This window comes from Acomys minous, assembly GCF_964271855.1.
Source record: "Acomys minous genome assembly, chromosome: 3".
Classification (NCBI taxonomy): Eukaryota; Metazoa; Chordata; class Mammalia; order Rodentia; family Muridae; genus Acomys; species Acomys minous.
This window is the reverse complement of record NC_140485.1, coordinates 18550378-18570475: the sequence shown is the minus strand read 5'-3', so window position 1 is coordinate 18570475 and position 20098 is coordinate 18550378. Positions and strand designations below refer to the sequence as shown.

Genomic DNA, 20098 nt, shown 5'->3' with positions numbered 1-20098 from the left:
GTGTGTGTGTGTGTGTGTGTGTGTGTGTGTGTGTTGGGAAAGATGAGGTGTATGTGGCAGGAAAGCAAGATCAGTGTTGGATATATCTTCTTTAATCATTTTGCCATCTCCCCTCCTTTTTTTTTTTTTTTTTTTTTTTTTTTTTTACTTTGTTTGTTTTTTCAAGACAGGGTTTTTCTGTGTAGCCTTGGCTGTTCTGGACTCACTTTGTAGACCAGGCTGGCCTGGAACTCAAGAGAGATTCACCTGCTTCTGCTTCCCCAGTACTAGGATTCCAGGTGTACGCCACTTCGAGTGGCTGTACTTTTTTTTTTTTTTTTTTTTTTTGAGACAGTGTTTCTCACTGAACCTGGAGCTCAGATAGACTAGCTAGAAACAGACCTGGGTTCGATCTCCAGAACTGAGAAAAATCATAAATATATAAATAGAAATTCAGGCAGATAGCCTGAGTTTTGCTAAGTGAAAAAAAGCTAGATATAGAAGTCAAATATCACAGGACTTCCAAACATCGTAAAACTCAGAGTCAGAAAGCATAGTGGTGGTTGCCAAAACCTAAGGGAGGATGTAGAGTTGGTGTTGGGGCCTTCCCTCAGAAGCTCTCCATCGTTCTCTCATTCGTCGTTTTCCATTACTCATCGCTCACTGTTCCTCTTCCACCCTCTCTCAGGCAAGCTTCAGTTTTGTACTCAGCATCCGCCTACTGCTTCTAGTGCCTGTCAGATGTCTCCTGCCCGGCTTGCTTATTGCTGCATTTGTCACTTGATCAGCTGTCTTTGTCCCTCCTGGTATTTTGCCTGACTTCCATGGCAGCTGCTCTGTCCCTTTCCCATCACTCCTGGCAGATACAGTGTGTGCTGTAGCACTGTACACTCTGCACACTCAGAACCAAACTCACCCATCACTTCCCTCTGTATGCCCCAAACTTGGCCATCCTTCTACCAGTGGATTGTGGTAGCTAACTCCACCACAAGGGCCTTGCCCGCCTCCAGCATCTCACTAGTCTTTAATGCTACACCCATGGACTCTGTGGAGTCTATCTTAAGAGAAGCCTTACCCTCCTCTAGTTGCACTTGCTTTCAGCTGGGTTCTTTCTGAGGGCACTGGTCAGTGACTCCCTTTCCTCACTCTCAGCCATTTGAGCTCCCATGCTGTTGTACACTAGTCTAAACTCCAGATTGTTCTGGCAGTTTCCTTATGCTCTGACCATTGGTATTTCCCAGTTATTCTCACTGGTAAATCTTCTATCATGAGGGAAATTTTTAAAACCTTTTGGTTGTGGGCAGCAGCCCTTTGGGGATGTAATGGTTGTGTCGTCTTACCTCATGTGCATTATATCCCCTTTGTTTCATCCTCCCAGACACTAGTCTGTTGTTTCCAGGTTTGTATTGAGGTCCTGCTTGGTGCCTGTGTTGGAACTGTGTCCTCTGAGCATGACATGGCCATTGCTGTATTGAAATCTGAGCAGCTATTGTTACCCCAAGGAACATGCACTGGAAATAGCAGTCACCACTCCCCCTGCCCTGCTACACTTAGTCTTGGGATTTAAGAGTATATAGGAGATGGAAGTTTGGCTAAGATTGAGATTTCCTGATTCGTCGCCAGTGTCAGAGGTAGGGCTTAGTCTCTGTGCAACTGCCTAATAGTCTGTTGTTCCTGTAAGTAACTCCTCATCCAGGTATAGTCCCTTTTGGTCTGTAATCAGCTTGTCATTGATGATGGTACCAGACAAACTGTTTTATGCTTTGAAGACCTCTCTGCTTAAAGGACTACCTGGTCCTTCTCTAAGCTGACTTGCATTCCTCCAAGTTTTGTTTAACATCATCCTCACTGGAAATTTCCCCCGCCTCATTGTAGTGCTTATTAGCTAACTTTTTATGACAGGTAAGAATTCAGGATTTGAACAGTTTATTTGTACCTCACTACAGGCTACTGAAGCCCTTGATAACATATTTGATCTATGTTTCCTCCAATATCTAGTGAAATAAAAGGAAAAAAAACCATGGGCTGTGGAGTTGGAAAAGTCCATGTTTGAAAACCAGTCAACATTTATTAGCTATGTATCCTTAAGCAAATTCCTTGATCTCTAGAAAGATCTATCTAACTCATACATTATGAGAATTACTAGGAGAGAGCCTATGAACGCCTATCACAAAGGCACGAGGAAAGGAAGCAAGGGTTACAGGGCTATGTATTGTCTCCAATAGTATAGATACAGTGCTGAGCAAGTGAATAGTACATATACAGTGCTGAGCAAGTGAATAGTTGGCTGAAGTGGCCAACCCCCCTTCTAGTCACTTTTTGTTTTAAGTCAGATCACCTGAGCAGCCCCAGGTGATGGCCCAGAGCAATTTGAAATGACTACCAGCTGTCGTTTTATCCCACACTTGGGAGGCATCTTCAGTAAGACAAAGTTCTGAAATCATATCTTTCCCAGTACAAACTTTGTCTCCACCAAAGAGGCGAGTTTACTTAAAATCAAGACCAGAACCAAATACTGTATGTTTAAACGTCGGCGTTTGATTAATCTGACTATGTTTTCAAGGCTTACCATTCCATTATTGAAAAAAATCTGTAAAATAGAAATAGAATTACCAATTTGGTTTAGTTGACATTTTTGGAAGATTTATCTGTTTTTAGTGATGTGGAGAAAACCCATGTGATCTTAAATCTGAATTCTACCTATTGAGAAACTATCTTTAAAATTTTTTTAAAAATCAGGGCTGGAGAGATGGCTCAGTGGTTAAGAGCACTGACTGCTCTTCCAGAGGTCCTGAGTTCAATTCCCAGCAACCACATGGTGGCTCACAGCCATCTATAATGTGATTTGATGCCCTCTTCTGGCCTGCGGGTGTACATGCAGCCTGTATACATAATAATAAATAAATCTTATCAAAAAAATCTATAGAAAAAACTTTTTTAAATCTGTAAAATAGGAATAAGAATAAGACAGAGGTGGGCGTGGTGGTGCACACCTGTGACCCCAATACTCAGGAGGCAGAGGCAGGCAGATCTCTGACTTGGAGGCCAGCCTGGTCTACACAGTGAGTTCCAGGACAGCCAGAGCTACATAGAGAGATCCTTAAAACAAAATAAAAATAAAAATAAATAAATAAGACTTGTAACAGAAACAAAATGTTTTGAGTAGTAGTGCGTACCTTTCTCTTGGTCACATTTTATTGGGGACATGTTAAATGTAGAACATGTAACTTACAGTGTAACTTTTTCTTTTGGTGGCACTAGCAGTCTAACCAAGAGTCTCATACTGTGTGCTGGGCAAATGATCTGTGACTGAGGTACATCCCTAGCCCTTTTTATTTTTATTTTGAGACAGTGTCTTGTTGTATAACCCAGGCTTGATCTTCCTACCTCAGCCCTCTATGTAGCTGGGACTAGGTGTGTGCTCTTCCACGTGATTAGAAAGACGTACTGGAAGGGATTAGAAGCACAAGTCTGAGGAATGCACAGATTAGCTCTCTTTCACACTAGTAAGGACTTCATAAATGCTGTTCCTGTTGTTTCCCTGAGATGAGGCCTCGTGCTTAGCCCCAGGCTGGCCTTCAACTCTAGATCCTCTTTTCTCAGCCTCCTGGTTGCTGGGAATGTAGATGTGTCCCATGACACCTGCGTAATGTGAGTGTTTATAACCGTTTCCTTTCATAAATGTATGCAGAGCACCTTCATCAGTCTCACCCTTAGGTCATCAGTAGTCATAGCATGAGGAGTTGTTCTCGCTCCTTATGAATTGTATCTGAGGTTGTTGCATCTGTCTGAAAACATCTATGTATGCGTGTCACATGTGTGCCTGGTGCCCTTGGAGGCCAGAGGGCATTGGATCTCCTGCAACTGGAGTTACAGACAATTATGAGCAAAACGGAGATCCTGTGCAAGAGCAGCAAGTGCTCTCCACTTCTAAACCATCTCTTTAATACCTGGAATAGGTTCTCAGCATCACATTCCTAGAGATCTCACAACACAATTTAGCTTATTAGTCCTTTGGCTCTAGTTTGCTGGATAGTCTACACCCATCTGGATGCCAGGCATGTTCTCTAGCACCTCAGTTAGCTCTCTTATCTTTGCCCTCCTCTGAGAGGTTATGGCTGCCATCCTTGGCATCTTGGCAGAGCTTATATATCGGAGCAAGAAATATTGTTCTTTGGCCAGGAGCCAGCAAAGTCAGGCTTTCTCTGGCAAATATTCAGTGTGCCTCTGGTGGTTCATTCCTTCATTTTGAATGCAGGACATATTTTTCAAATAAATTAGCCATGAAATGTGTGTAAATGCATATAATTGATTGTCCATGAATTAAACATTCAGTTTTCTGGGCTGGGGTTAGAACTCAGCAATAGAGTGCTTAGCACGCCTAAAGTCCTGGCTACTGTTTCTTGCACTGCTTGGGGGTGGGAGGGCGGTTCCAATTTAACGTTTACAATTTCTATAATGGGGGATATAATACCAACAGCAAAGAATACTTACTGTAAGTTATGGTAACTCTAATCTGCACTGTCAGCATGGCAGAATTGATGAGGGCTAAGTGAGAGGAAATATAAAAACAATTTAGAGTGTCCTGGTCTTTTTAGGTGGAAGGGAAGATGTGAGAAATCTAAGAGCCAGTGAGCGTTGCTCATCTTCTCTTTCCCTAATAGAGAACTGAGAGCCTCCACATCCACCCATGGAAATGTCTCATGTTTGCTGTGCTGAATTCGAATTTTATGAACATTTAGAAAATATTCTTACTTAGTATCAGGAAAAGTAAAGTTGTGATGGATGAGAGCTAGACTCTAGGAAGTGGACCTATGGCCATGCCGGTCAGGGGTTGTCTTGGTTGGGCAATAACTGAGGAGGAAAGACTGCCTGCTGCGGGAGGCACCGTTTCCTGGGCTAGGATCCTGGACTGTGTGAAAAAAGAAGGTGACCTGAACAACAAGCATTCATCACTCTCTGCTTCCTGACTGTGAGTGCAGTGTGATCAGCTTCTTGGGGCTCCTGCCTCTGTGGCTTCCCCATTTTGATGGGCTAGAATCTCAAACTGTGGGCTGGAATAAACCTTGCCTTAAATTGCTTTTCTCAGGGGTGGTAGTGGTTTAATCACAGCAGGAAAAGAAATGACGACAACAGCTATGATATTTTTCCTTCATATTTTCTTAGTCTTTTATCATATTGCTTTCATGCATGTTAGTGGCATCTGAGTTTTCTTTATTGATTAAATGTTGAACTTTGATAATTGATCAACTTAATGTATATGTAATGGAAACATTTTAAAATAAGTTAGAAATGTCTTTGTAGTAAGTCTACATACAGGCAAGAGCGAGGGAAAGAACACAGTGTGTGTGCCATTGTATTTGATATACTAAAGAAACAAGGAGCTTTCATGGTGCATCATCTCACAAACAGCAGTTTACCAAAGGCTTATGATTTACAAGTTTTTGTGTTTGTCGTCATTTTTAAATAAATAATTACAGAGCTGGGGAGATGGCTCAATAGATAAAGCTTTGCAAATGTGAGATCCAGAGTGCTGATACCCAGAACCCACCTAAATGCATAATGGCCCACCTGCTATTTCAGCCCTCAGCAGAGATTTGGGGAGTCTCAGAGCAAACTGACAAGCTAGATTGGTCACATTGGTGAGCTCTCAGGTCAGTGTGAGACACCCTGCCTCAAAGAATAAGACAGAGTGATTGAGAAGACTCCGTCAATCTCAGGCCTACACACATATACCACCACCACTACCACTACCACCACAAATAAAGGGAAAAAATAAACTATTATAAACTTGAATTTCTCCCATTATTTTGGCTTTTCTAAAATACACAATTCTGTCTTACTCAGGCCATTGTTGCCTGATGGAAAATAACTTACAAAACAGGAAAATAAATTATAATGTGTACAGACAATTCTTTTTTTTTTTTTTTTTTGGTTTTTTTTTTTTTTTTTTAGACAAGGTCTCTCTGTGTAGCCTTGGCTGTCCTGGACTCTCTTTGTAGGCCAGGCTGGCCTCGAACTCACAGCAATCTGCCTGCCTCTGCCTCTCGAGTGCTAGGATTAAAGGCATGCGCCACCATGCCCGGCTCAAACAATTCTTTTTTACATACGACATCCTCTATTTAGTATAGATTTTTAAAATCTATCTTTTCAATCTGTTCATACACAGACAAAAATAAATTTGTGAAATATTTAACATGCTACAGCTTGCCTATGTAATCGTTATATGGAGATGGGAAAATTATCCCTAATGTTCTTAACCGGGAGGCCAGTTCATCTGCTGACCTCCAAGAATGTGGGGATGAGTATAGACTGTCCCCTGCCCTGTCCCCTTCCTCCATCACCATTCAGTAACAGCTGTTCCGGCCCATTTCTTGCTGATGACAAGACATTTCAGGGTCTGAGAAGACTTTCATTATCTGCTGCTGCAGAAAATTGAGCTCTGTGTTTCTTGGATATCACCAAAAATGTGTTAATGTTTTAGGAAAATGTCATGGAAAGCAAGACGCCAATCATCCTTGAAAATTATTTTGGCCAGAATTTTCTTATCAATGATCTTCCCAAAGAATGTGTCACCACCAGGCTGGGTGACCTGAATCTAGCAGTCCATCTGCTTCCAGCTGGGCAGCAGAGAAGGATCTGGAGTAGGGCAGAAGCACACAGAGGCAGGGCAGGCGGCTTAAGCCAACACTCTATAGTAAATCCTTTACTTTTTAAAGATTCATTTTATTTTTAATTTCTTAATATGTGGGGTGGGGTAGGTGTGCACAAGTACAGGTGCATGTGGAGGTGACTCAGTTGTGAGTCACCCAACATGGGTGCTGGGAACCAAACTCATCCTCCACATGAACAACAAACACTTTGACCTGCTGAGCCATTTCTCCAGCTTCCACGATAAACTTTAAATTTTTAAAAATTTCATTTACTTGTATGTATGTATATGCATGTGTGCATACATATGTGGAGATCAGAGGACAACTTACAGGAATTAGTTTTCGGAATCCTAGGAAGTGAATTATGTCATCAGCTTGGTAGCAAGGTACTTTACCAACTGAGCCATCTGGCCGGCCCTACAGTCAACTCTTAACAGAAGCAAACAGAAAAGACTGGTTTAAATATTATTGGCATATTCATATAGTAAAACACTGTAGCAGTTGACAAGAAAGGTACCTATGTGCATGGAAGATGTTTAGGATTCACTTAGGTAAAAAAATGAAGCACTAGACATTGTCATCTCATAATAAGGTTTTGGGGGGGGGGTTATTTGGTTGGTTTGGTTTTTTGAGACAGGGTTTCTCTGTGTAGCCTTGGCCGTCCTCAAACTCACAGTGATCCGCCTGCCTCTGCCTCCTGAGTGCTGGGATTAAAGGTGTGCGCCACCACACCTGGCTATAATACGTTTTTAAACGTGTAGGTGTGTGGCAGTAGAGAAAGAGAAAATTTAAGATTACAGACAGAGGTAGCTAGTGGTGTCCTGGTGAGTGAGTGAGACTAACAGTGGTGAGCAGGGCTTGTTTTGCTTTATACCCCTGTTCTGTTTGCATTTATTCTTACAAGTGTGCGTTACTTTTGTAAAAGCAGTTTATAATACATGACAGTAAGAGATCGAGCAAGTTTTCCTGTTTTCAACTTTTTGTTTTGTTTTTTGGTTGGTTAGTTGGTTTGGTTAGTTTTTGTTTGTTTTGTTTTGTTCAAAATCTCTGTGTAGCCCTAGATATCCAAGAACTGACCCTGTAGACCACCTGCCTCTGTCTCCTGAGTGCTGGGATTAAAAGCGTGTGCCATCACACCCAACTTTGTTTTCAAGTTTTTTAATGTTTATTTTATGTGCCATGGCACATGTGTGGAGGTCAGAGGACAACTTTCAATAGTCTTTCTACAGTTCCAATGATGGACTGCCAGCAGGCTCCTTAACCTCCTGAGCCATCTGCTCCTACTCCACCTCCCAACCCCTAGGCTTTCTTACCTAACAGAAGTAGTAAGAACGCTACAAGACTCTATTCACCATGGTACAAAATAGTGTTAGATGCTAGGTCCTGAGTTTGTAAGATCTGATTTTGCAGCAAAATCATTTCTTGATGAGTCACTTATAAACATTTCAAAAATATAGAGAAAAAATGAAATAAGTTCTTTGTTGGTTTTCTGAGACAGGATCTCAAGTGTACCCCAGCTTAGCCTCAAGCTCACAACAGTCCTCCTGCCTCAGATTCCTAAGTACTGAGGTTATAGGTATTAAGTCGCCATCCCAGCTGAGAGAGTTGTGTATGCATAGATGTGTATGCGTAAAGGGTACACACACGTGTGTATAGAAGACAACTTTGGTTGTTCCTAAGGATGTTCCTAATGGCCCTAGGGTCTGCCGCCTCTGCAACCCCAGCACTGGGATTATAAGCATGTGCCACCACACTGAGGATTATAAGCATGTGCCACCACACTGAGGATTATAAGCATGTGCCACCACACTGAGGATTATAAGCATGTGCCACCACACTGAGGATTATAAGCATGTGCCACCACACTGAGGATTATAAGCATGTGCCACCACACTGAGGATTATAAGCATGTGCCACCACACTGAGGATTATAAGCATGTGCCACCACACTGAGGATTATAAGCGTGTGCCACCACACTGAGGATTATAAGCGTGTGCCACCACACTGAGGATTATAAGCATGTGCCACCACACTGAGGATTGATTATAAGCATGTGCCACCACACTGAGGATTATAAGCATGTGCCACCACACTGAGGATTGATTATAAGCATGTGCCACCACACTGAGGATTATAAGCATGTGCCACCACACTGAGGATTATAAGCGTGTGCCACCACTCTGAGGATTATAAGCATGTGCCACCACACTGAGGTTTCCTCATGAGCACTGAGGTGCCACTCATGTTCTCAAGCTTGCAAGGCAATTACCTTATTGAATTTCCTCTTCTCCAGTTAAAAAAATTTTATACCTATATTCTTCTATACATGTTTTATCATATATCTACTTACCAATTCACTTTTAAAATGTGTGTGTGTACACATATAACATGTTCATGTGTATATTAAGTGCACATGTGAAGGACAACTTGCAGGAATAAGTTCTCTCCTTCCACCATGAGGGTCCTGGTAGTTGCAAGCATTTTGTGTCAGTCAAGGTTCTCTAAAGGAATGTAACTTATAAAACACACACACACACACACACACACACACACACACACACACACACTTGTTCTCCCTCTTCCTTTTTGTCGTCTTCTTCCTCCCTGTCCTCCTTCCTCTTCTTCTTTTTCCTGACATTTATTAGTGTAGCTGATAGCTGTGGTCCTGGTAGTCCAACAATAGCTGTCACATCAAATACCTCAAAACCTAAACCATTCTGGAATTCCAGACACTTATTGTCCCTAGCTAGATACTATTCAACATCATTTTCTTTCCAGTAAATCTCTTTTCTAGGGAACTCTTACTCTGATTTTTTTCCCATATAAGTTAATTTTGCTTATGGTAGAACTTCATGTGTATAGAATCATAATTATGTACTTTTGGTCCCAACTTTTATCATTCACCTATGAAATTAATCTTTTTAGATTCATCCCTAATGATGTGTATCATTGTGCCAGTAGTTCTTTACTCTTACTAATCTGAGAAAAACTCTTGACAACATATGGCTCTGTCTTTGGTCTCTTACTCCGTTCCACTCGTTTATCATGTATCTGTCTTCACCTCCCCCCCCCCAACATTACAGTAAGTCTTGATATCCGGTAGTGCTGATCCTCTAATTTTTCTATTCAATATATACCTTACTTTCTTGAATTCTTCACTTCCATATAAACTTTATAAACAGTTTATCAATATCTCACACACAAAAAAAGCTTGTGATTTTTATCAAAATTGTGTTACCTGTTGACTAATTGGGGAAGAAGTGATATCTTTGGGGGCCGAGAGGCAGGGTTTCTCTGTGTAGCAGTAGCCATCTTGGAACTTGCTCTAGACTAGCCTCAAACTCAGAGATCTACCTGCCTCTGGAGTGTTGGGGTTAAAGATTTGCCACCACCAGCTAGGAAGTGACATCTTGATAAAAACTAAGTTCCTACCTGTGTACATTGTTTATGATGGTTTTTTAACTTGTTTTTTCTTGTCAGGTTCCATTTTTATTTTTATTGTTCTTGCATTGTCCTTATGCTTAGAAACTTATTTCTTAGCTGTAATTCACAAATATGTGCTTATTCTCTTTTTTAAAAATATTGTAAACATTTAATTCTGTAAACCAACTTATTTTCTGTTGATGTACCCTGAATAGCTGAGCACACATACACAGTAGCGCCCAACCTGCTAAGTAAATGATTGTATGCATTCCCAACCTTGAAATATGATCATGTAGGAATTGAACTGGATTCTGTCAGAGATCAATATAAGTTCACTACCCAGTTCTTCAAGAGTTATAGACGTCTAACATAATGTGACACTGACTTCATTATCACAACCTACAAAGAATCGAAAAGTCTTTGCACTTGGAGAAGGCCACTGCTGAGTATATTCCCCTGCTAGGCAACACCATTGACCCATTGCAACATCTTAGAGTTGTATACAGTATGCCCCACCTCAGTATTTTCATGTGCCTCTTAGGGAGACAGGTCTTCTTTGTCTGAGATAGTGGCTACCATATTGATTTATTTCTACATATAGTTTACATCTATAAACCATGTGAAAGCATGGCTTGTAAATAAAATGGTCCTCAGTTCTTTCTCTAGAACCTAACTAAGATCAGTTTGTACACCGGTCCTAAGCTGATGAACCTAGGAAACTTGAGAACTGCCTGTCTCTCATACATAGGGAGGCAGTCTCATACCAGAGTTTTTAAACAGTTCTTAAAGTGCAACCAAGTTTGAGAATTATACTTTAAAATATGTTATTTAAATTTACTTTTATTTCTATGAAGAGACAGTAGCTGATCTTCTCGGGGAAACAGCCCATCAAGCAGGGTCAGAAGACCCTGTGTGCATAATTTTAATAACTAAAAAAGATGTTACCCAAAATAACCTTTATGTTTTGAGTCATTTGGACATAATTATAATAATGTAAAACTTCATCTCGTTTCTCCCTATTTTCTAGGTCAGCATGGATTCCTGGTTCATTCTTGTTCTGTTTGGCAGTGGGCTAATACACGTTAGTGCCAACAATGCTTCTACAGGTAAAAATTGTCATCTGAGAAGGCTAGGGTTTGAAATAGATTTTGATTTTCCATATAATGACCTAAATTTGAAGGAATCCATATTAATTTAAGTCATTCTAAACCATCATTTAAATGTGACTGTGAAGCTTCGGGCAATCTCTGAATTATATTAATTCTCACCTTTGTTCTGTATGCTAAAATAAATGGAGAGACTATTTTTTCCTAAAAATTATAAGAATGTTAATATTTACATCCATACATAGTGATTCTGAAGAAGTAAGTGAAAGGCCTCTACTTCTTCATCCCATAGGCGTCAGTCCTTTGGAGGAAGGGTCCAGCATTAAGAGGGTGGAGGTGTCTAGCCTTTGTATGGTGCCCATATAAATGTGAGGCATTTATTAATGCTTGCTACTATGTGTCTTCAGTTTTGAGCTTCACATTCTTCATAAGATGTTTCTTTATTCTTTTTGGTGTTCATAGTTTCACCTTCTTTAGGAATTACAAGATTAATTAAAACATCAACAACAGAATCAGCTAAGGAAGAGAATAAAACTTCAAATCCAACCTCTTCGGCAGTTTCTCTTTCTGAGGCAACAACATTCAGCCCAAATCTAACTCTGGACCCCACCTATGTAACTACTGTTAATTCTTCACACTCTGACAATGGGACCAAGAGAGCAGCCAGCACGGACTCTGGGGGCACTACCGTTTCACCGAACGGAACATGGCTTATTAATAACCAGTTCACAGATGTCAGAACAGAACCCTGGGAGGGGAATTCCAGCACTGCAGCAACCACTCCAGAAACCTTCTCTCCGGCAGGTACCAGAAATGCTTTCTGCTTTTCCATCTTGCTCTGTTTATTTTCTGTGTTAGTATCCTTTTATATATTTTATAGCCACAAAATCCTTTAAATATATGTTCATCCAAGAAAAGTAATGAAACCTGGAAAGGGGGAATTTTTTTAAAAATATTTGTTTTTATATGTGTGTCTGTTTGCCTGTATCGATATCTGTGTGTTTGCATGAGTTTTTTTGTGTAACACATGTGTGCAGGTGCCCTTGGAGGCTAGAAGAGGGTGTTGGATCCCCTGGATTTGGAGTTTCAGGTAGTTATGAGCCACCTGATGTGGGTGCTGGGAACAAAACCCAGGTCCTCTGAACGGACAGCAAATGCTCTTAACTATAGAGCCATCTCTCCAGCGCCCATCGTGTAAACAGTTCTTTGGTTGGTTGGCTGGTTGGTTGGTTGGTTTTTCAAAATAGGGTCTCTCTGTGTAGCCTTGGCTATCCTGGACTTGCTTTGTAGACCAGACTGGCCTCAAACTCACAGCGATCCACCTGCCTCTACCTCCCTGAGTGCTGGGATTAAAGGCGTGCGCCACCACGCCCGGCAGTGTATAAGCAATTCTTAAAGCCTGGTAGCATAGCACTTTCTGTGGGATATTTTTAGATCATGATTAGATTGTGCATTTAAAGGTATTGGATAAAAAGAGGGGAGCTAGTTGTGAGTCAAAAGACTGAAGATGGAAAATACAAACTGGGCAGTAAAATGGCCTTAAGAAGGAAGCAATCCTTGGAGGCCATGGGAAGAAAATGAAATGGATGTCCCATGACATAACAAAGCAGCAGAACAATGTCCACAGCGACAGTGAGGCTCAGGGACCCTCATGCATTTCAGAGCCATCTACGCAGCTCAGGTCTCTGTGCCCTTGAATTTGAGTCACTAGATTGAAGCAGCAGTAGCCCAGAGGATAGGCTCTGAACCCTAGGCTGAGCCTAGCTTGGGTAGGGCACATTTCTGACTCGCTCAACAGATTCCTGGTCTATTAAAGACAGTTAGAGAGCCCTTAAATAGCTTCTACATGGAGTAAACTAATTGCCACATAAAAGAAGTTTCTTTTCTAGTAAAATGGCTGTTTGCTGATCTACGATCACATCCTTATAGTTCAAATTTCTTACCTGTTTCAGATTCTTTGGCTCATGGTGGAATTCCAGAATTACTTTTGAAATTTAATCCTATTTGACACTAAAGATGACATCTTTCAATTAGACCTTATAGTGCAGACTCAGTCCCTGCCCAGTAAAGGCAAGATAGCATTAGTAGTCACAGTTAAGAGCATAGTTTGCAGACCCACACTACTTGTTCCTGTTTAATCCCTGTTCTGCCATAAACTCCATTGTGAGCAAAGGTAAATTTACTTGATATTATCTGTACCTCAATTTTTTTCATATATGAATTTTAAATGACTGATAGTAATAGTTCACATCTATAGAGAAGCTGTCTGATGAATTGATCTAAGCTGGGCATAGTGGTGCATGCCTTTAATACTAGCACCTTGCCTGGTAGAGTCAGGCAGATCTTTGTGAATTCAAGGCCAGCCTGGTCTACAGAGCAATTTCTAGTACAGCCAGAGCTATACAGGGAGACCCTGTCTCAAAAATAGATAAATAAGTTGATCTAAGTAAATTACATATTACAGTACTGTACATGGTGATAAGCAATTTTTTAAGAGTCAGCCGTTACAACTTGTTACAGTCACATGGCCAGGCAAGGTGATACATGGCTGTGATCCCAGCACATAGGAGGCTAAGGCAGGAGGCTTTATAGTGCCAGAGCAGCGTCTCACAAAGGGCTGGGGCTAAAATGCTCAGTGGAGGCACTTGCCTATTGCACAAGAAACCATGGATTAGGGGTACAGTAAATGTCAGTGGTTGCCACTTTTCTTGATTGGATTGAGAACTGCAAATAATTTTGCCTTGTATTTTAATGTTAAAGTACAGATTATGACCCATTTCATAAAATGTTTAATGGGCCAGCATCATTAGTGTTTATTTTGTCTCAGTGGGTAGTCCTGTTCCACTTCTATTCTTGTTATTTGTATAATGTTTTGAAACTTTCGTTATGCACAAACGCATATGTACCCTAAATAACAACAAAATGTTCGTGTGTGAGCTGTAGCCATTCCTTAGGGGAGAAGGCAGCGTGTTTACTCAGGCCGAAGGAGTGATATGGAAGGTAGGACTGTGGTAACACAGGTGACGTCACAGCCCGAGGCTCACTCTGTACTGCCTTACACTTCACACTTCTGTGGGGTGACCACGGGTAATTATCTCCTGTTGGTGCCTGCTGACTGTAAGACTAAATAAGATAGTAGACTTACAAATAGCAAAATAGACCTAATTTTCACACTGAGATTCCTTCCAACACACACACAATGTAATTTTTAAAAAATAACCTTTTAAAGGTGAAATGAGGGCTGCAGACCCTCAATAGGTAAAGTGCTTGCCACAAAAGCAAGGACCTTAGTTCAAATCCCCTGAATCCATATAAACCTAGGCATGGTGATTCCCATTCATAATCTCAGTGCTCCTATGGCAAGTAGAGGGTAGAGACAGAACAGTTCCCAGAAACTCACAGGCCAGTTAGTGTGGTGTATACAGTGCAGTGGCAAACAGTGAGCAGACCCTGGCTCAAATAAGATGGAAGGTAAGGTCCTGTGCTGGCTGAAACGCCCCCACCAGGTTGGCCTGTGGGGTACTTGGTGAGTGACGTTGAGGGCCGTGCTCACTGTGTGTTACCTCCTTTGAGCTGCTGGACTTGGCTTCTATAAGCAAACTGAGCAAGCCATGAAGTATGCAGTACTCCATCATGGCTTCTGCATCAGTTCCTGCCTCCAGGTTCCTCCAGGCTTCCCTGGATAATAGACTAAAGCTGTAAGATGACATAAACTCTTTTTCTCCCCACACTGATTTTGATTATGGTGTTTTATCACAGCAATAGAAATGTAAGACAAGTCCTATGTCCAAGGTTGTCCTTTGACCTCCACACATGTATTGTGCTACTCATAAGCCCTAACTCACATACATGAAAATGAAAACAAATAAAAGATGAAATGATACCTTTGTTATAAATTTAATTTTCATATATGCAGTTAATTACTTTTATCATTTTCATACATACATATAATATCCACCCCACTTGCCACCCATCTTGTCCTTCCTACCACTGTACTGATCTTCCTCCTCCTAGCTAGGCCCACTTCAACTTCCATGTCTTTTTCTTAAAGATTGTTACATACATGAATGTTTTGCCTGCATGTATGTGTGTGTGTGTGCTATGTGGTGGCCACAAAGGCCAGATTAGGGCATCAGATTCCCAGAACTGGAGTTGCAGGTGACTGTGAGCCTCCATGTGGGTGCTGGGAACTGAACGTGGCCTCTGTGAGAGCGGCCACCCATCTCTGTAGGGCCTGCCAATTAGAATTGTTTTATTTTTATCTTTTTAATGGCCCAAGAAATTTCATTAATATTGCTTACAGAAACATGTGTGAGGAGTTGTGTTATTATTTAGAATATTTTCCATTGATACTTACAAGTGGTTTGTTGTTGTTTGGGGGATCTGGGGGTTTGAGACAAGGGTTTCTCTTGTAGCCCCTGCCTATCCTGGACTTGAACTCATGGAGAAAGATCCACCTGCTTTTTGTCTTTGGGCTGGGATTAAAGGTGCATACCACCACCCCCGGCTTTTTGTTGTTTTGTTTGTTTGTTTGTTTTTTATGTGAGTTTGGTCTGTGTTTTTACTTTGCAAACATATATTGTTGATGTGTCTGTCAGTAGCTAATGTTTTGTTTTCATTAAAAGAAAGAAAAAAAGCAAAAAAAAAAGGACAGAAAAAAAAAGAATTTGAAAGTTTACATAGAAAACTATGCATTTTGCTCATATTTTCAAATTCAAGTGAATTTGAGAGAAAGTCTTCTTATTCATAATAGTTTAATTTCTTGCATAGCTATGACTATTTCTCACTTTACATATTTTTGTCTCCTTTTTTTCTTAGGGTGCACTATTTCATAGTTGGTTGTATCTTCCTCCCAAGTACCCAATGTTTTTATTGGTTCTATCATGTTAGCTTTTTATTTTATCAATTATTTTTATATTTTCTGCTTCTTTTAGATTTTTAAAGTTAAGGCTGACTTTTTATTTTTAAGACTTACAAATTTAATGGTGTGATGAAGACCAAAGGACCCCCTCTCCAGGTATAGCCAGAGGCTTGCTTCTCCTCAGGAACCAGGCCCCTCTTATATAGCCCTGACCTCCTAGCGACAGCCTTCCTGTCTGCATGGCCATGTTCTCAGCGCTGGAATCAAATTTCAGCCCCATCTCCCCTGCCCCAGAGGAAATAAAAGCAGTTCATTCTCCAAATGTTATAACCTACACCTAACCATAGTTTTTTCTCATAGCCCATTAGCTGGAATTTACTGTATAGCCACACCTAGTCCTAGAAGTATAATATTTAATTGGACAACTTTGTACTTGGCTAAAAAACACAGATATTTTCATTATATGTTTTTATTTTAATTTTCAAATTTTGTTTGTGTTAGTTAATTTCTACTTTTGTTGTATAGTGATGAAAGAATATTATAGTTTGTCTTAGGGATCTGTTTAGTTATTGGTGGTGGTTGGGAGCAGGTGTGATGGAGTCGGTTTTCTCCTTCCTTCATGTAGATTTTGAGGATTGAACTCAGGTCTTCAGACTTTGTGGGAAGTGCCTTTGCCTGCTTAGCCGCCTTTCCAGTCCACCATGGGTTTCTGAAAACAAGCTTTTCTGACTTGGGTACATAGCAGTTAAACTGGGGTTTTTGCTTTCTGTAGGGTTTTTTGCATCTTATTGTGTATGTAGATCTTCTATATCTTTAAGTTGTCATTTTGTATCTCAGAAGTCCAAAAGATAGAATATCTTGTGTTAGCTTACGCTTGTGTTTCCCCTTGCATTTCTGTATCTTTGGTGATACTGGATGCTGCACTGTGTGCGTACTTAGGAAGAAGGAAGGAGACCACTGACTCAAGTGCAGTAAACCTGGATAATCTTGTTCCCCATTTACTGCAGCATCCTGAACATGGAGAAAATTACCTATAATGGGTGGGGAGTTTGTTTTTCCTTAAGTTGAATGGCAATGTTTTCCTTTAACCTGAGTAAATGTTTCTGTTTTTTTACTTGTTACACAGGTAATTCTGACTCAAAAGACAGGAGAGGTGAGCCAGTCACCTTTTATCTGTTGTCCTTTAAAAAGTGTACACTGTCCATCCATGTTTCTTCTGTGTGGTCCTTGTGCATCCATGGCTGTGTTGTTTGTTTACTGTCCCTTAAATGTTTCTATATTTACCTTAGAAAAGAGTAAAAGAAGTGAGCGTTCAATTTTTATGTATATCATAGATTCAATTTATTTTATATATTTTTTTAAGTTTTCATGTATGTATATGAGTGTTTTGCCTTCGTGTACATCTGTGCACCACACGTGTGCCTGTTGCTCACAGGAGCTGTAAAAGTGCATCAGATCGACTGGAGAGATGGCTCGGTTTAAGAACACTGTCTGTTCTTCCAAAGGTAGTGCATTCAATTCCCAGCAACCACAGTGGCTGAGAACCATCTATAATGAGATCTGGTGCCCCCTTCTGGTGTGAAGGCTCATATGCGGGCAGAATACCATATAAATAATGAATAAGTAAGTCTTTTTTTTTTTTTAAGTGCATCAGATCCTCTGGGAATGGAGTCACAGGTGGTTGTGAGCCTTCATGTTGGTGCTGGGAATTGATTCAGAGTCCCCATAGCCAGAGCTCTTAGCTACTGAGACCTTTTTCTGCCTCTTGATGTATTTTAATCAACAATAAAATAACTATATATTTGTTACGTCCCCATGCTAACATTTTACCATATGGTGATATATTAGAGCACAATTTGTTTTTAAATTTTATTTATTTTATATGTATGAGTGTTTTGCCTGCATTTATGTCTGTGCACCCATATGTGCTCAGTGACCGTGTAGCCCAGAAGAGGACATCTGATCTTCTGGAACTGGAGTTACAGATGGTTGTGAGCCACCATGTAGGTGCTGAGAATTGAATCTGGGTCCTCTGAAAGAGAAATGAGTTCTTTTATCCACAGAGCTATCTCTTCAGTCCTTAGGACATACTTTTTATGAATTAATTGTTGACTTTGAGTCTACTATTACCTTTAAACATTTTTGTTTCCTATAGTTCTTCCTCTTAATCTATAAAATGATGTCACTTCATGGCTTTTAGGGATTTTCAACCCTCTAGTAAAGCTCCTACAGCCCAGATAGTGTATTAGTTACTTAAAGAGGTTATTGTTCCAGAGGAATAAATGTCTGTAGTAGCAAGCAAGACATGGTGGCAGGAACAAAAGGCTAAAGAGATCACATCCTAACCACACACAAGAAGCAGAGAGCAGGAACAGAAGGCCGGGCAAAGTTATAAACGCACAGAGGCCCCCCACTCCCCCAGTGATGGACTTCACCAACAAAGTTGCACCTCCCCAAACAGCACCAACTGGGGACCCACATTGTAAATAGGTGATTTTACGGGGGACATTTCTTATTCAAACCAACACAGATATTATATGTCTGATCTAGGCTAGACTCTGAATTCCTGGGGCATGAGTGTTTGTGTACAGACTTCAATGATATATATACAGATGACAATAATAGGATACTTAGAAAGATTGAGTTGGAGGCAAGAGGCAGAAGGATAAGTCATCCATTCTAAGATATGGTCATTATATTTGAATTTGGAAAATGAAGGCCTATTAAGAAGTTTTTTTTATGACTTTGGCATTTGGAGGTGTATATTTGTTTGTATGTTTTTGAGCTAAAGTCTTATGTAGTCTGGGCTGGGCTGGCCTCAATTTTACAAAAAGCAGAGGATGATATTGAATGCCTGATGTTTCTGCCTCTATCTCCCAAATGCTGAGATTACATTCCTGTACTACCAAACCAGTGTGTATGTGTGTACTTAAAGTATTTTCTTCTGTTGCTCTCAACCTTTTTTTGGAGACAGGGTTTCTCTGTGTACCCTTGGCTGTCCTGGACTTGTTTTGTAGATCAGGCTGGCTTCCAACTCACAGAGATCCACCTGTCTCTGCCTCCCAGGTGCTGGGATCAAAGGAACACTTTAGGGAGGGGGCAGAAAGGAAGACAGACAGACAGAATAACCAATGGCTAACGTGTTCATGAGCTCATCAGGCTACTACTGAGGTAGCAAGGGAAAGAAAGTAGCTGTGAGTGCTGTCAGTGAGTGTTCACCTGGAGCACAGATAGTTCTTTGTTCCTGTTTAGAGCCTGATCTCCAGTGAGGTAGTGTGACAACCTACTTAAAGTTCTCGTCCCTGGGAAGGGTCCTCCTTATATTTACTGAGAGCTCTCCACTTATTTTTGAAACAGGCTCTTTCACTAACCCTATAGCTAGACTGGCTGGCCATCATTGAGCCCCTGAGGATCCGCCTGACCCTATCCTGCAGTTCTGGGGTTACAAACTTGTACTGCCATGCCTGACTTTTTCTACCAGTGTGCTGGATGTCCAGACTCAGGTCCTCATGCTTGCACAGTTAACACTTTGCCCACTGATTCACTCCCCAGCCTCATAATTTTCTGTTATTAAATCAAAATTCTTTGTTATAATTCTGTTATTTAACCATATCCAGTTTTCAGTGTCTGATTTGAAGGCTTACGAAGAGCCACTAAGTAGAGAGTATTTGCATCAGAAAAGTGGACTCTCTGAGCCTTTATGCAATGCTATCTGACCTTTCGCTTGTACTGTGTGCAGAGTTCCCTCACCTTTCCAGCTCTCGCTTTCCTAACTAAACTAAGCAACCAAAAACTGAGTGAATGGGATTGCATCATTGCTCAGACTCCTCCATCAAGCGTAGAACTTAATAGTTTTCTAATGTAGGCATCTACTTACGTTTGTTTTCTAAAACTGTTCTTTTAACCTCTTACACTAAAGTTATGTCAGAATGATTCACCTCAAGATTAAAGCCAAAGCTTTTTTAGAAATGAGTCAACTACTTAAAAATAATTTGTATTATCATTTATGCAAATGAATTAAGGGTTTTACATTTTTGTACCTAGGTCTTTAGGATGATTTTTTTAAACAAAAATG

At 40.7% G+C, this 20098-nt stretch overlaps 1 protein-coding gene across 3 annotated transcripts in view; it reads left to right on the top strand.

Moving 5' to 3' along the window:
• PTPRA (protein tyrosine phosphatase receptor type A) overlaps positions 1–20098 on the top strand; it is a 112077-nt gene that overhangs the window by 49245 nt on the left and 42734 nt on the right. For 2 of the 3 annotated variants that reach the window (XM_084774223.1, XM_084774224.1), the window contains exons 2-4: positions 11084–11162; positions 11625–11966; positions 17150–17176. In XM_084774223.1, the coding sequence (XP_084630349.1) occupies positions 11090–11162; positions 11625–11966; positions 17150–17176 (442 nt within the window). In that variant the 5' untranslated portion in view covers positions 11084–11089. The remainder of the gene's footprint in view (positions 1–11083; positions 11163–11624; positions 11967–17149; positions 17177–20098) is intronic. The other variant, XM_084774225.1, reaches the window with a different exon arrangement.